The 17179-nt window shown below is 40.3% G+C and overlaps 1 protein-coding gene across 4 annotated transcripts in view; it reads left to right on the top strand.

Moving 5' to 3' along the window:
• Positions 1 to 2667: 2667 nt before the first annotated feature.
• kcnab1a (potassium voltage-gated channel subfamily A regulatory beta subunit 1a) overlaps positions 2668 to 17179 on the top strand; it is an 86140-nt gene continuing 71628 nt past the window's right edge. Inside the window, exon 1 of one of the 4 annotated variants that reach the window (XM_061782246.1) lies at positions 2668 to 3115. In XM_061782246.1, coding sequence (XP_061638230.1) covers positions 2844 to 3115 — 272 coding nt within the window. In that variant the 5' untranslated portion in view covers positions 2668 to 2843. Of the gene's footprint in view, positions 3116 to 13113; positions 13966 to 17179 lie in introns of those variants that run through there. The other 3 variants (XM_061782250.1, XM_061782245.1, XM_061782249.1) reach the window with 3 other exon arrangements.

The following is a 17179-nucleotide window of genomic DNA, read 5'->3' as shown; positions in this document are numbered from 1 at the left end:
CAGTTGTTGTATTCTATTGTGTTCTAGTAGCACAACTTCTTGTACCGCATTAAAGCTCAGCGCTTTCATAAGAATATAGCAAATGTATCCCCAAAGACTTTCTTCTTTATTATATAATAGCACATGGCTTTTAAATGAACACCTTCTTGTAAGAGGGTGTGTGTAAAAGAGGAGTAACCCTCTCGGCTACAAGTAACAGGGGAGCCGCAGAGCTGCTGAATTTCAGCATCAATGCATTGTTGGTGTGTGTGTGTGTCTAACTTTTTTAATTTTTGAGTTCAACACTTGTCTTTATCCTTTATCACTTTTTTCTGATCTACCACCATCCACCACTACCTTTAACCTGTGCTTTTGGTGGATTAAGAAATATTGCTGAACATTTCAACTGACCGCATTTATTGCAAGCATACATATACATCAACAGCCACGGTGTCACTACCATTTTTACATAAAAATTATGCTTTGATTGATAATGTTATAGAGATATTAATTTAACAGTATGTTTATGATTGTGGTCGTGGGCTTCAGTGGTGTAGAAATGTACTGCATCATAACGAGAGCTGTTCCTAATACAGTACACTACATTAGTTACGAGAGTCAATAAGAATATTGGGAATAGCTGTCACAGTATGAGGCAGGCTAAAGAACAACCACAGTAATTAACAGGGTGAAATGAGTACCTCTCTGACCGTGTCAATCAAAACGGAACTTTATTATTTTGTGAAGGCATAAATATTTTATATCACTCTACTTCTGGAGCAAATTTGATTGCGCAGTCTAATTAAGTGTCCAATTAGTGTGATCGTATGATCAGCAATGTTTTTAGAGCATCAAACATCAGAACGATTCATTTCTCCTGAAAGATAACAGATGGCCACCTGCACAGTTGACAAATCTTCAGCTTTTCAAAGTTAGCACTAACCCTGATACTTGCCCGTTAACATCCCATTATATCCACTGAAGCATCAGGGTCTCATTACCTGGCTGAATAATTCAGGCCTGACACTGCAGCGTTTGAACTTTTTACTTGACCTCTGCGGACACCACTTCACATACACAGCAGGATGGCATGAGGACCTACAGACATTCTGACTTGAACTCAAATAAATGAACGTCAAAGATCATCATGTTTTTTTTCCCCTTCACATCATCAATGACAGCCCCTTTCCCCCCTAAAATTACCAGGACCTTTTTTTTCTTCAGACGGTGCCTCAATTTGGATGAGGTATGCTGTCGTTCATAAACGTAGAAAACATTGAAGCACAACACTCATTTCAGAGACATGTTGGTTCCCTTCAAGTGGACTTTGCTCCTGCTTTAAATGCCCTCCCTCCCTCCCTAGCACAACCCACCATTTTCAGTTCATTGTCTTGGTAACATCTAAGCCATTGTAGTGATACCACACTTAATACCGATGCATTAATACAACCACCGTTATTGTTATTCTTACTGTATAGGTATATTGTATTTTTATGCTATTGCATTTTTATCACTATTATTAAAATGTAATGTTTTGTTTGTTTTCATTTTGATTTCTTCACCTTGTTAATGGTGTTTTTATACAAGCCATTACATTTCCATTGTATCATTGTGTACTGCTGTATCTGCAAAGTTTATGTCAAAAACTGAAAATCTAGAATTAAATCATGTTTAAAAAAAACAAAAACAAAGCAGCATTAAGTACACTAAATAACTTCAGTGACTCAGTCAACCTGTGTTGCTATCAAATCCCTCTTTCCACATTCAGTGATGATAGCATACTCTCATTTTCTATAGCGCTTGTCCACATTAGGGTGGCGGTTGAGATGGAGCCGATCCCAGTTGACTTTGGGCAAGAGGTGCTACCCTGCCAATCACAGGTAGACAAAGAGCCATTCACACCCACATTCACACCTATGGACAGTTTATATTCTTCAATGAACCTACTTGCATGATTTTGTAATGTGGGAGGAAAACCCAGGCATGTATGGGGAGACCATGCGACCTCTGCACAGAAAGGCCAAAATCCAGATTTGAACAATCAACCTCAGATCTGTGAGGCTGACATGCTTACTACTTTTTCCATTGTGCTGCCTCTTCTTTATTCACAGGGTGACTCCTGTTTTCGCATGCATACTAAAATCCAGGTTAGCGCTATTACATACTGGTAATTTCCACAGAGCGATAGTTTGAAAGTTCTAAATAATGGATGTTGATGTTCCAAGATGTAGTTGCGTGATATCAGATTATATATCTTGGAAAAGTAATACATGGATGTTCTTCTCACACCAGCCTAGACTCATATGACATGAGGAATGGTGTTTAAAGACGCCGAAGAAGTCTCCAAGGTGTGTAAATATAGAGTTGTCGTTGGAAAAAAACAGTCAAGCGTGCCAGCGTACATGTAGTGTATGAAAACATCCATACAAAAGTGCAATAATCATTTATGGCCCTGCTTTGTTTATGTTGTGTCTTCTTTCATGTAGTTAAATTCAAACTTGTGGTTGTTAGAACACTTGACTGTCTGCTTGAGCGCTTACCCTGGCGCGTGTGTGCGTCTACGTGTTTATGTATTGTCGACACCCTGGCATGTTTGTCTCCCTCCTTTTAGGCCAGCGCAGAGCGGTGACGAGACAAGGAAACCCAGATCCTGTTTCAAGGGTGGATGAGGCTATAAGAGGCCAGAGTGCATGCTGCAGTAACATACAAAGCGGAGAATAAGAAGGCGAATGTGCTAAAGAAATCCCAGAAAATAGGGAGTGCGGGTACGGCGGAGGATGGTGAAGGAGTAGGCAAGGGTGGTCAAGTATCAAATCAAATCAAATTCTGTCTTTGAGCGGTCCAAGTGGACGCCGCCTGGGATCATGTTAGCTGCCCGGAGCAGCGGAGGTGGGGTCGGGGGACACCAGCCTCCCCCAGTACACCGGGAACACTCGGTCTGCTCCGCCGGTGGGACGAAAGGTCACGGCCACGGTAACGCCACCGAAGTCAGGTGCAACGCGGGCTCCGGAAGACAGGGGGCGGTGCATCAAATCAGAGCGGCGCTGTACAGAGAGATGGAGAGCAACTGGTATCTGAAAATGTTTGGAATGGGCAAAGAGGAAACGGTCACCCATAAGACGGGTATGCCCTACAGGTAAGTCCCTATGTTACACATTGTGGCTATGCTGCAGGCCTTGTGCACTTCTGCAATCATTTGGCTCTCACACATGGCCAGAACAAATGTTAGTTATTGGGTGAAACATTTGACATCCACTGTGTGAGTGTCTTCAGTGAGGTCGACACATACCGATATTTAACATCTGAATTGATTTTTAAAATGTGTACTTGAGATGACCAACATAGCACGCCTCCCCAAAACCAGCAGTCTGGCATAATACCAAGACTGGTATTCTAAATTTAGGTCCATGTCATCTTAAGCAGAACGGCAAATGAGCATTCCTTCTTTTGTCTCCTCACGTCTTGACGATTCTCTCTTCACCTGTCACGACAAAACTTAATTAGTCTCCAACTAACTCAGAATGTTTTTTTTTTTTTTTTTTCTTGAACCCGTGGGTTCAGCCACATCAGTCTTATTTTGTCATCCTTGGACTGGCTTTCTTTTCATTTTAGGATCCAGAACAAAATTTCACTTGCAAAGTCCCGATTGGTTCAGAGGCCACAGCTTCCAAATTTGGCATACACTTCCATTTAACCTAAAAGCTGCCTCTTCTGTGGACACTTTTAAAAAGCAATTAAAGACAAATCTGTTGAGGCGGGCATTCCAGTAAGACTTGATTATCTTACAACAACTTACTGACCCGTGAGAGGCAGCGTGCTGCCACAGGGCAACCGGAAAATGCAAAGAGATGAAAAAGTAGCAGGAGAAATAGAAAAGGCAAAAGCTGGGTGAGCGATTATCTTCATCATTGTGGTTTAAAACTCTTCTGCTGGCCTCTTTCGCTGTGAGTTGTTCCTCTTATTGTGTCCGGCAACTGCGTGAGCTTCAGGTCGCTTACTAACTGATTATTATTCCATTTGACGCCACAGTCACGGAGTCTGTCGCTCCGCCAAACTCGGTGTTGACCACACACATCGGGATTTACAATCGTAAATAAAGAACGGGTTTAACAATAAAGATTTTCCAAGCGGCTCAGGAAGGAAAAATCCTTCCGAACAGACCAGGATAATTGCTCACAATAATCTTTTAGAGACATCCAATAATCAGTCCCTTACTGACTAATTTGAAAATGCTAACATTTGGCCCATTTGTCGCTATGTGTGTACCCTACTTTAGCTGATAAATTATCAAAGTATTTTTGAGCAAGGCTGTCAGCGATGAAAAGTGTTTCCTCTCCTGGCCCATCATTTCATTTGTCAGTGTTGTGTGTCGCCCAAGTCCGACCCGACTTAAGAGTTGTGTCACCTGATCTCGCTCTAATGCTAATAAGAGGCATCTGTCCTGCTGCATTTGACCGTGTTGATGTTTCCCAACACCATGGCGACAAAACATATGGAGGTGGCAGGAGCGTGGGATTGGCACACAGAGGGGCACCCGGGGTGACCACGCTTCGAAGACGGCGATCACATACTCGACTTGGGAAATTTGGAATAGTAGTCATCGTCTCCTTTCTCACTCATAGATACTGTGGGCATAATAACTTCTTCCCAGACTCTATTTTTTGTTTCAAAACACTTAATCTCTCTGTGTCCCATTGCAATCGTCCAAGTTTAAAGCCCCACATTCATTTGTGTGCATGCAGCCCCTTCTCCAATCGTTTTCCCTCTGCTGTTTTTGGCTTTGTTCACTAACTCATTTGGAAAGACAAAGGGATCCAAAGGAATAAGAACCCAGGAACAGGGTGCTGACAGGATGTTGTAATATTAGCAGATCTATTTATTGCATGAAGAAATGATTTATGCATGCACAAGTAAGGGGAAGTTCCCCATCAGATGGCGCTGTTTCCATCCATCTATCCATGTTCTATATCGCTTATCCTGTGCAGGGTTTAAGGGATTGAATGGTGAGGTTATTTGAACATCTATAAAAGAAAGGGCTGTCAATAATAAACAACATCTTTAGGCACAGTTTACATTAGTTGCATTACATTACATACATACATTACAGGAGTGGGAGGAAGCAATGCAAAGCAAATTTATTTATATAGCGCATTTCATACACAAGGTAACTCAATATGCTTTACATAATTAAAAGCATTTCAAAACAAAGAAAACAACAGCTTATAAACATCCATCCATCCATTTTCTTAACCGCTTATCCTCACCAGGGTCGCGGGCTGCTGGAGCCTATCCCAGCTATCTTCGGGCGGGAGGCGGGGTACAACCTGAACCGGTCGCCAGCCAATCGCAGGGCACATACAAACAAACAACCATTCGCACTCACAACCACACCTACGGGAAATTTAAAGTCTTCAATCAACCTAGCACGCATGCTTTTGGGATGTGGGAGGAGAAAACCCACCCATGCACGGGGAGAACATGCAAACTCCACACAGGCGGGGCTGGGATTTGAACCCTGGTCCTCTGAACTGTGAGGCAGATGTGCTAACCAGTTGCTCACCGTGCCGGCTACTTTTAAAATAAAAGAAGAAAAAAAAACTAAAATAAAAATACAATTAAAACAGCATACAGTGCAAGAAATGTCATTTAAAAGTGGAAATGCTCTAAAAAGCAAAGAAGAGTTTTTAACCTGGACTTAAAAACATGCACACTTGGGGCTGATGTCACTTCTGTTGGCAACTTATTCCATTTGTGTGCAGCATAATACCGATATGCTGCTTCACCATGTTTGCTTTGGACTCTGTGCTCCACTATTCGACCTGATTATGTCGATCTCAGAGCCCTACTGGGTTTATATTCCATTAGCATTTCATTCATCTGTTCAGGACTTAAACTGTTTAGTGATTTATAGACCAGTAGCAGAACTTTAAAATCTATTCTAAAGCTGACTGGAAGCCAGTGTAAAGACTTTAGAAATGGAGTAATATGCTCTGATGTCTTTGTTCTGGTCAGAACCTGAGCTGCAGCATTCTGAATGAGCTTCAGCTGTTTAATGCTCTTTTTAGGGAGTCCAGTCAGAAGACCATTACAATAGTCAAGTCTACTTGAGATAAAAGCATGGATGAGCTTCTCCTGGTCTTACTTGGTACATGCAAGCCTTCACTCTGGATATGTTTTTCAGATGATACAAGGCGGTTTTAGTAATTGATTTGATATGACTGTTGAAAGTCAGGTCGGAATCTATCAGAACACCAAGGTTTCAGACTTGGTCTTTGGTTTTTAAAGAGAGTGACTCCAGGTATTTTCTAACACCAATTCTCTTTTCTTGATTGCCAAAAACAATTATCTCAGTTTTGTTGTGGTTTAATTGAAGAAAGGTTTGACTCATCCAGATATTTATCTGTTTTAGACAGTGACACAACACCTCAATTGAACTGTAGTCATCTGAAGACACTGCTAGATGTAACTGTGTGTCATCTGCATAGCTGTGATAGTCAAGGAAGTAAAAACCTTTCTAGTCCCACCCCTTAGTCTCTAAATATGGTTGATCTTAAAATGTCATATTTATATATTGGGCTGCTGAGAGTTAAATCCTATCACAGCTTGACTTTGGCTTATGTCATGAATTGATCCATGTTTTTGTTGACTTTGATTTGATTAGATTCAGTTTTTGTTTTAATGGGATTTTTTTCGCCTTTTAAATGGCTTGTCTTGCTCGTTGGGTTTTCATGTGCACCTGTTCTCATCAGCCATGTCCCTTGGGTCTACCAATCGGCTCCTTCCAACCACTCGTGTCTTGTCCAGGTGCTCCTTGTTGTCTCTATTTAGTGTATTTAGCTCTCAGTCTATGTTGGTACATTGTCATCTGCCATCAGATGTTATGTTTTCTTAGTCTTGTCATGTTTCTTAGTGGTGAGTGTTTTGTTTACATGTGTGTAGATTTTTGATAACTTTGTTAGTGTTTGCTTTCTGGTCCTTGTTTGCCCCTTTTTTTAAAATTAAATACCTTTTTTGAAACTCCCACACTCCTGCCTTCCCTACCTGCTTAGTTGCACTTGGGCCCGCCACCTTTTGCCTCCTCACCAAAACCACAAAAACCCAGTCTTGACCCAACCATTTTGTTTGCTATACAGTACCAAAAAAAGAAAATATTTTTCTTTGTGCTGTTCATAACATTACAGTTGGATAGCATATATATATATATATATTAACATTACTGTCAGCGAAAGTATGGTAACAGCTGTTTTTCATATCAGCTTGACATCAATTCAGCAAAGATGTTAGCTCTAACTCTGAGAAACTGATTTGGCGCAAGTGTGTGCCCAGCTCTGCATTCACTGCCAAGATACAAACAGGTGCTTCATATAATTTGGATTGCTGGAGGTTGCAAAGTGCGACGTGATCATTTTCATGCCATTAAACTAAGAAAATATATTCACGTCGATCCAAGTGGGGGTTTGCTGGAAGAGAACTGATCTTCATAATGCTGCAGCAACATGTCCTTCAAGATGTGGTAAAGAATTTTTTTTTTCTATTGCTGTGTGATATATATATATATATATATATATATATATATATATATATATATATATATATATACACACACACACACACACCAACGTGAACATTGACCTCCAGGTGATTCACTTTTCTCTTGATTGCAAGTTTTGTCCAAATTTTGGTCCCCATGGATTTCAGGATGTTATACCCACCAGAAAAAAACAAAACAAAAAAAAGTACACAAATGCACGCGCACGAATGCATGCACACAAACGCTTTTAGCCCTTTAGCAGTTCTGTTTAAAAACTTGGGCAGAGTATACCCACAGATTTCCCAGGGATCTTGAAGTGAGCTAAAAATAGCTTTTGTTCTTTTTTTTCTTTCTATCAAAATTGTCAATTCGTTTATACACAGGAACAAACCGTTCTTACACTTTAGTCAGCTATTTCATTTCTGAGTAAAATTATTTCAGATTGTTTTGTTTACATGCATTTAATCTGATTTGATATTGTTTATAGATATTAGCATTATCTAGTTGTCCCTCAAACTAATTGTGTTTTTACTTCTTTATCAAAAACCTTTCCATTAATTGAATTAGTTGTAAGTTGAAAAAAAGTAGTAGAAAAGGTAAAAAAAAAAAAGTGTTGCCTTAGGATGAATGAAATTTGAACTACACAAAGATCACTTTTGTTTCAATAGTTTTTTTGTGTAAATGTTAAAAATATGGTCCATAATGTGCTCTTCAACATTAAGTGGGTTTGGATCTTCAGTGATAATAACCATGGGCTTTAGTTGGAAATGTAGGCCACCACATTGGTGTTAAATAGGAGCAGGACAGTCCCTGAGGGTTGGAAACTGATCACTGGCTTAATTATTTCTGCTATAGAGCCGGATGCAATAAAAAGAGTGTTCTCATTTAAGTTAACTAAATACTAAGATGGTTTCACGCGCTCTACATAAGATGACAAACAGAGTACACAGCATCCACCATACAGTAGCTTGAGTAACAGCTAAACATAATGTGAAGACAGCATTTTCCCTCTCCTATTTCTAATCGGCTCAGTTGTTAATTATCAAAAATATGTAATGTGGTAGTTATACTGTTGCACACTATTGTAGTAGGAGTTAGTGTGTGTGGAGGTGGTGAGGGCACAGAATAAAAGATTAATTGGTCTCATGGAACATGAAGCTGATGTGAGAAGCTGAGGATACAATTAGAATTCAGTTTAATTCGTCTATTATTTGACAATTAAAGTTCTATGTTCATACACTGCTGAATATATTTGGTTAATGTGTAGCTTTTAGCTTGATATATCTTAGGAAAGTGTCACCAGACTGTAAGACATTGTTTTAGGGACATTTGTTTTAAAGCATTTCAATGTCCATAATGATTTTTACTCGTCTTATTATGTGCATATCCAAAGTTCTACGTCATTAACGAGAACGTACCCGTTATGATCGAAGTTATCAGAATCGTTAAAAATGATGAAAAAGATTGCATTTCCTCAAAATTGTCAGGGATATGAATTACAATTTCATGTCATTTCTAGCCAAAATTACAACTACAATTTCATTTTAACTGGGGGTAAGATTGATTTTAGGCTTAACTGTACACAGAGTTTATGTTTCCGATATGTAAAACATGACCTGGAAATTGGATGACAAATTAATTCTAAAACTACACAGATAACTGAATTCACAGGGCAAAATCATTTCATCCAAAATATTAAAACAAAGTAAAAAAGTGCATTCCACCTGCGAATTAAAACATTCATCCATCACTTCTATATACCGCTTCTCCTCATTATGGTTGCGGGTGAGCTGGAGCGTAGCCCAGCTAACTGCGGGCGAGAGGCAAGGCATATCCTGGATTGGTCGCCAGCCAATCAGAGGGGAGCATTAAAATTGTATAATCATTTTTTGTCAAGGTTTGATGCTGGATCACCCATCAGTGCAAGAACCGGGAGAGTCAGCCGAAACACAGTCATGCAAAGTTCATCACTCACAATAAGAAGAATACCTTCCAAGACCACTAAATACAGTGGTGCCTTAAGATATGAGTGACCTGATTTTTTATCGTATCTCAAGTTTTTTTTAGATACGAGCCATCGATCGGCCGATCGCTATGACTCGCGAGCCTAATGTTAAGATACCGGCGCTGTATGGTGGCGGGTGACTCGAGTCACTTCACAGCAAGAAGCAGTTTGTCTGACGCAATTAGTAAATGTTCTTAAAAAAAAAAAAAAGGTTTCAAACTGTTTATTGCCACTGTCAGCTGAAGGTTACTGTCAAACTAAACATAAAACAAAGAGAACTGCACATCGTGTATTCGAAACAACCACATAGCCTTCATCTAGCATCCAGTGGGAAACACACGGGAGAACAATTAGCATCTACCGTGTGTGGCTTTGTTGTTACCTTTTTAAGCAACGGATATCTGAACAAAAACGGTGCAGCAGGTTACACATGCAGACAATGTACTCAAAGGCATCTAATCTTTATCATCTGCAAAGAACGACTAATAATAGAATTGCACTGATGTGAGACGTTGAGACATCTCAAAGAATAATACTGTATATCCGTCTGTCTTTCTTATACTGCCCCCAGGTGGCACACACCAGAATGAGCCGCACAATATGCATTGCAGGGGAAAGTGTGACAAAAACGGTTTAATTCATTTAATTACGTCATTACTTTTTTTTTTTTTTTTCAATGAAGTTTAATATTTTAAAGTGCTATTTTTCTCATTAAAAACACATTACAAGAATTTTGTTGTTGTTTTTTTGAGAGGCTGTAACGGATTAATGACATTTCCATTCATTTCAATGGGGAACGAACCTATTAGATTGTAGGCGCCTTTTAATTCACTATTTGTTTATTAATCATGAAATACATATCAGTTAAATACATTTCACAATGACAGAAAAGGGAACAAGCTATTTGTTTGTCCGCAGAGCCCCATTTTCTTGGTCTGTCGCGGCTCTGTCCCATTTGTTCCGAATACCAAATCACCACTGGTGTAACTAGTGTCTATTATTACAACTGTAAACACAGTCACGTTGTATAAACTCAGCTGACATTGCTGCTGCCAGGCAGGATCAGTTTTTCCACTCTTCCTACTGGACAATGGACAGAGCTGCCCCTTTGTCAGTCTCTTGAAACCACTGAGAGGTTGATATTGTGCACAAAGTGCCATCTTTGCTTGTGTGTGAGGAAAAAAGATCAAGTTATGATTCTATATTATCACAAAAGTGAGTACACCACTCCCATATTTGTAAATATTTTATTAAACCTTTTCAATCTGAAGTATTCAGTTTACATTTTGTATAACAGTGTAACTATATTGCCCCCTCAAATTAACTGAACATACTGCCATTAAGGTCGAAACCCTAGTCAACAAAAGTGAGTAGCCTACACCCCTAAGCAAAAATATCTAAATTGGCCATTTCCCCTCCCCAGTGTCATGTAACTTGTTAATGTTACAGGTTCTCTTATATAACTGGGGAGCAGGTGTGTTAAATTTGGTGTTATCACTCCAACACTCTCATACTGATCACTGGAAGTTCATAATGGCACCTCAAGGCAAAGGTCACTCTGAGGATCTAAAATAAAAGAACTGTTGTGTCACGTAAAGCTGGCTACGGCGATGCGATGTTTGCCAACATCCTGAAACTGAGCGGCAGCAGGGTCGACGAGACCATAGCGCAGTTTAACAGGACAGGTTCCACTCAGAACAGGAACAAACACGGTGAATGCCCGTGCCCAGTATCATCGCAAGAGGTCGTCCTTGGAAAATAGATGTATGATTGCTGCCAGAAACCAGGTGAGGAGTATAAAGACAAGTGTGTCTTGCCTACAGTCAAACACTGCCAGCACTGGGAAGTTACAGTTCCTTGATGGAACTTTGAATGCCAGCATGTACTGTGACATACTGAAGCAGAGCATGATCTCCTCCCTTCACAAACTGCACCACAGAGCACTATTCCAACATGAGAACGACCCCAAACACACCTCCAAGACAACCACTGCCTGGCTAAAGAAGCTTTAATGGACTGGCCAACCATGTCTCCAGACCTAAACCCTGTTGAGTATCTGTGGGGCATCCTAAAGTAGAAGGTAGAGGAGCACAAAGTCTCTAACATCCACCAGCTCTGTGATGTCTTGGAGGAGTGGAAGACGATTCCTGTAGCAACCTGTGAAGTTCCAGTGCACTCCATGCCCACGAGTGTCAATCAAGGCAGTGCTGTAAATTAAGGGTGGCCACACAAAATATTGAGACATTTTCACTTAGGGGTGTACTAATTTTTGTTGCCAGAGGTTTAGACATTAATGACTGTGCATTGAGTTATTTTGAGAGGGCAGTAAATTTACACTGTTATACAAACAGTGTACTGACAACTTTACATTGAAGCAAAGGGAGAATTCTTCTGTGTTGTCCCATGATATATATATTTTTTTTAAATCAAGAACTGACAGGAAGCAAGCAAACCCAAAGGTAGAAACAACAGCTCGTCAAGGCAGTTTATGCCTAATAACTGCATTAAACAACATGATATGATGATGATAAGAATCTCCGTAAATTTCGAAATAATTTAAACAGTTTAATATAGTCCTTTGCAAATAGAGTGTGAAGTCTGATTTTGAAATATAGATTAATTTAAATTTAGGATTCCACCTTTGATGTGTTGGTGTGTTTTGAAAGATTGAAATGCATGTTTGAAATCAAAACCTCATATCGCTGGCATTGGGCCGAAACCTCCTATGTCTAAATTTGGTCACATTCAGATTTTTTCACAAATCGATGCTATTGGTCAGTCTCCGCACATGGCTTAGTTATTTTTTCAAATTATTGGCTGATATAAAGTATAGAAATGGCTTTCGTTCTTTGACGATGCAATGTTAATGGCCCAACAAACATGCCGTTCTTTTGGTTTCCCGAAAAGTGATGGTTTTGGAGACCCGAGGTTTCCGCCCAATGCCAGCGATATGCAAGGATGACACTTGTCTCAAGTCCCATAATTCTCTGGGGGAACCAGACATGATGTCATTGTCTATTCCCAATGGGAGGTCAGAGGTGTGAGACTATGCTGTGTATAGATGTGAGTGTGAGTGTGTGACAGAGAGACAGTGAGAGAGAGAACAGACAGCAGAGCAGAGGCTTCCCTCATAATATTTTGTGGTTCACTTCATTACAAAAACATTGCCTGCAGACAGCATGCAAATGTGCAGAACATGTTGTTGGCTGTGAGTGTGCTTGTGTGTGTGTGTACAAGTGTGTACAAGTGTGTATTCATAGTGCACTTTGTTTAGAGAGAAATGAAAAAGAGGAGAAAGGGAGGTATTTGTTAAAAGAAAAGGAAGAAAACAGAGGTGTAGATAAGAGAAATAATGTGGGTTGAGGGTACACAAGTGAAAATAACAACAACGCCTTCAAGGTGCTGAATTCCAGGTGGCGAAAAGCTTAAAAGTGGTGGAAGAAATGCTGGAGGAGAGTGAAGGGAGGCGATCGGGCATAAGTGACGGTGAGGGAATACTGGGACACAAAAGGGGGATGATGGAGGAAGCGAGGGTGGGAGAGAGGATAAGAGGAAGTGGGGGAGAGAAGGGGTAAAAGGATGGAGAGAGATAGAAACAAACAAAACAGAGAGAGGGCGAGAGTGAGAAAGAGAGAGAGTGGGAGGGTGGGGAAAAAAAATGTCCCAGATTCCCAGACCGTTTAATAGGGAGCAAAACCAAAGTGTGCTTCTCATGCAGACTGGCCGTGCAGGAGGCAAAGTGACAGTATGTGTGTGTAAGTGTGTGTGTGTGTGTGTTGGGCGTGAAAGACAACGCCGAGAGATAGAGTGCATGTACGTGTTGCTCTCTTCATCTGCATGTGCACACACAACATATGTGACAGCGCTCTTGCAGGAGCACATGTGATTATTAGCAAGATTCATGATGGACTTTTTCTACATAAAATGGAATTTTCTGCAGTTCTTCCTTTGATTTTTTATTTTTTTAAAAATTATTATTATTATTTTTTTCCCCCAAACAAGAGGATACATCTATGTGGGAATTCATCCAGAGACTAATCACTCACTTTGCTTTGAGCTTTACTCACATGCCCACCGGTGTGTGGGCGGCGGGCCCACCTGGATTATCCTGAGCGTGAGTGTTAGTGGGACGCGCTCACACAAAACTTGGCTGAAAGACTGGATCAAGTCAGAAGATGTATCTGTACAAAGCAACATGCCCGGATATCCCCAACCCCAAGCAGAGGGCGTCCAGAAGGCAGAGCGTGGTCCAGCCTCAAGGCCTGGGTCAGGGGAGGCTTGTGGGTCAGACGTGTGCAGGATCGGGCTCCCGAGCCTGCGTGCCTCTGATGCTGTGGAGCGCCAAAAAAACGCAAAGTGCGAGAGAGCTCAAACAACTGGAAGAGTTTCTTAACTTCCACACACTGTCGCTGCACGACTCCATCCAAAGCCAGACAGGCATGGTGTACAGGTAACCCTCCGTGTGTGTGTGTAGTCTCCTATAATGTACAGTTGCTATTTCAAAAACTCCTTGTACATCCCAGTTTCAACAGATGGTTGTTGTGTCCTCCTGCTGTTGCTGCACAGGAATACAATGTATTCACTCCTTATTTGTTTGTGTTGATGCTTCCCTCTCGGTGGTTGCACTACTTGCTATTATTCAGTTGTTTATTGACAAGGGACTCTGTAATGCGGGGAAAAAAGATTTAGAAGAAAACATTAACAGTCGGCACGGTGGATGATGGAGTGGTATGCATATCCACCTCACAGTTCTGAGGTTTGGGGTTCCAATCCGGGCTCTGGCCTTCCTGTCAACTGGTTGCTTTTTCCGACCGTACTTTTGTGGACTTTCTCCAGGTACTCCGGCTTCCTTTCACATTTCAAAAACATGCACGTGAGCTTCATTGAAGATTGTAAAATGTCCTTTGGTGCGAATGTGAGTGTAGAGAGTTGTTTGTCTCTATGTAACCTGTGATTGGCTGACGACCAGTCCAGGGTGTACCGTTCCTGTCGCCTGAAATCAGCTGGTACAGGCTTCAGGTCAGCCGCAACCCTAATGTGGATAAGCGCTACAGATAATTCAAGGATGGATGGACAATGACAGTCATCTACTAAAACAATCTATTGTCCCATGTGCCTATTTTTAAATGGCCTGCTTGATTATGCAATGACCGCAGCACCACAGGACTATTGATTAGTCCTCGTGTAAAACCCAGATGGATCAGTCTGTGAATCAGTCAATGTTGTACAAATGATTTTGTTATGGAAAATGTTATGTGCCTGTGACTTCATTATTTGGAAGATTTATTTATTTATTTATTTTTTAACCATAAACCTTGTCCTCGATATTTGACTCGATTTCACATTGAGGCACCGAAATGGAACATCCGGACATACGCAGTAGCAGAAATGATGTTTTTCAGTTTATTCACGGACATCTACGTTTTGCAACCGAGCAAGATAGTGTAGTTTAGGTTCTCTAAACGTTCCTAAAATTTTACCTCCAAGTTATGTGCAATGAATTTCATCAGTCAATTCTGCCAATACCAAAAAAATGGATAAAATACAGTAGATTGAATAATGACATTAACTGTAATATACAACGACCAGCTACAACATGACCACTCGCACAAAATAATGACATCCATTACAAATATAATACCTTTGCAAAGGTTTGACTCATGTAACTAAGGTAACCAAAGTACTAGATGCAGTACCGTTATCAACTGCAAAATGCAACCCCAATAATGAGCACATGGTTAAATTAATAACTCTTTCACAGTGTGAATATCAACAATATTATTACCACCGTAAGGGCAGAATATTCAATACAGCTCTTTTTTTTTTTGATATCATTACATGTTGCAGTTGGACGGTGTATTTTGAACTGATAGCCTTTAACAAATTTTGTGTCCATATTCCAATTTGTTTAGTTAAAATGAACTGTATTTAAAGTGTATAGATTCCTGGAATTAATCGTTCTGTACACTATAAGAACATGAATACTTGATCGAGGTACAGAATTGCAGTTTATTTCCTGCTGTATAAAATATAGCAACACTTACTGGTCGATGCAGAAGGGGAAGGACAGGAGAACTGATAGGACACAGGTGATAATGACACAAAGCGAGACATAGTTGGGTAAGGCATCTTAAACCGAATCCTACCCATGAAGCAAACAATCTATGTTTCAACAAGCTTCATTATAAGGCCTATCAATTGTTGCTATGCATATTCTTCAGACATATTTGGCCAGCTATCAATGAGGGCAAAAATAACATGACCTTAACATAGTCCATTGTTGTGTTGGTGGAGAAGAAATGAGAATATGAGCCTGTAAAGCCCTCCATCGTGGAGGGGGCAGGGTGTGTTGGCAAGCCGTATCCCTTTTGGGTCGACCTGGCTTTAAGAGCTCATATGGCCATGCGCTGTTAGCGCTTCGCCCAGGGATCTTGGCATATGTGGGTTCAAGAGTGTCTGTGTGCATGTGTGTGTGTGTTGGAAAGATTGTGTTCAATGCCTTGATGACAATGTACACACCATATAGCAAAGCAGCTGGATGCCACACAGGCTTGTTTGTTATTGTGTTAATTCACATAACCTTTTACAAAACCACAGAGTGGATGTTAGACAGACTTGTTCTTTTAATGTATGCATAATATTCTTGATATGGTGCATCTGAGAGTAACGCAAACCTGTGTTCATTCCTTGGGCAGAATAAGGCAACTATTATTGACAAATCAAGTTATGGCTTATTATTGCTTGGAGGTGTCCATGACAGTGATCCATGTAAAAGACGTATTTAGACATATGAAGTATTGCAATGGACAGTTTCCTTTTTTTGCTTGAATGGAACTTCTATTCATGAATGCATCATAGCTAAAAAAAAAAAAAAAATTGCATTGTTACCACATTTGCGCCCCTTTTTCTGAAATAGAGACAAATTCAACAAGGGGTCTTTAGAGAAAAAGAAGAACGTGAAAGATCAGAATGTCCAGTTAGTATTGCAACTTTTACTGTATCATCCTGTCTGATTCATCATTCAAGTTCCGAGAGTGTTTCCTTAAACTACAGTTATTTTCACACACCACTTACAAAATGTTACTTAAAACAGTTAATAAAGGTTTTATGATGGTGATAGAGCAGCATGGCGGTGGTTTATACGTCTGAATCACAGTCGAGAGGTCCCAGGTTCAAATATTGGTTTAGGCCCTCCTGCATGGAGTTGGCATGTTCTTCCCGTGCTTATATGAGTTTACTGCAGCTCATCTCGCTCCCACCTATCCTAAAAAAGCTTGCATTGTACTTTGTACATAGATGGTGACAGTTTTGACATTTATTCCTTCCATCCATTTCCTATACAGCTTATGAAATATGAACAAATCAGAAGTTGACCAGTCACAGAGATTCCACTTAAGAGATTCCACTGTAGATCTCTTATATTATGAGGATCATTTGTTAGGAGATTTTAGTTAAACGGGTAGCAATCGGCATTCAGCCTTTTTGTGCCACCGCATTAGTATTGGCCAAAAAGGGACATGAATTAATTAAACAGAAGCACAAAGATTGTACATCCGCTTTTAACCTAAATGCTAATAGATGCTCAAATTATTGCATGCAGCTTAACTTTAATCACACATGCCAAATTAACGTGGACACCAATTCAATCAAGTTGCTGACATGGC

Source organism: Phyllopteryx taeniolatus, chromosome 8 (assembly GCF_024500385.1).
Source record: "Phyllopteryx taeniolatus isolate TA_2022b chromosome 8, UOR_Ptae_1.2, whole genome shotgun sequence".
NCBI lineage: Eukaryota > Metazoa > Chordata > Actinopteri > Syngnathiformes > Syngnathidae > Phyllopteryx > Phyllopteryx taeniolatus.
Note: the sequence above shows the minus strand (reverse complement) of the source record. Positions and strands in the feature narration are given on the sequence as shown.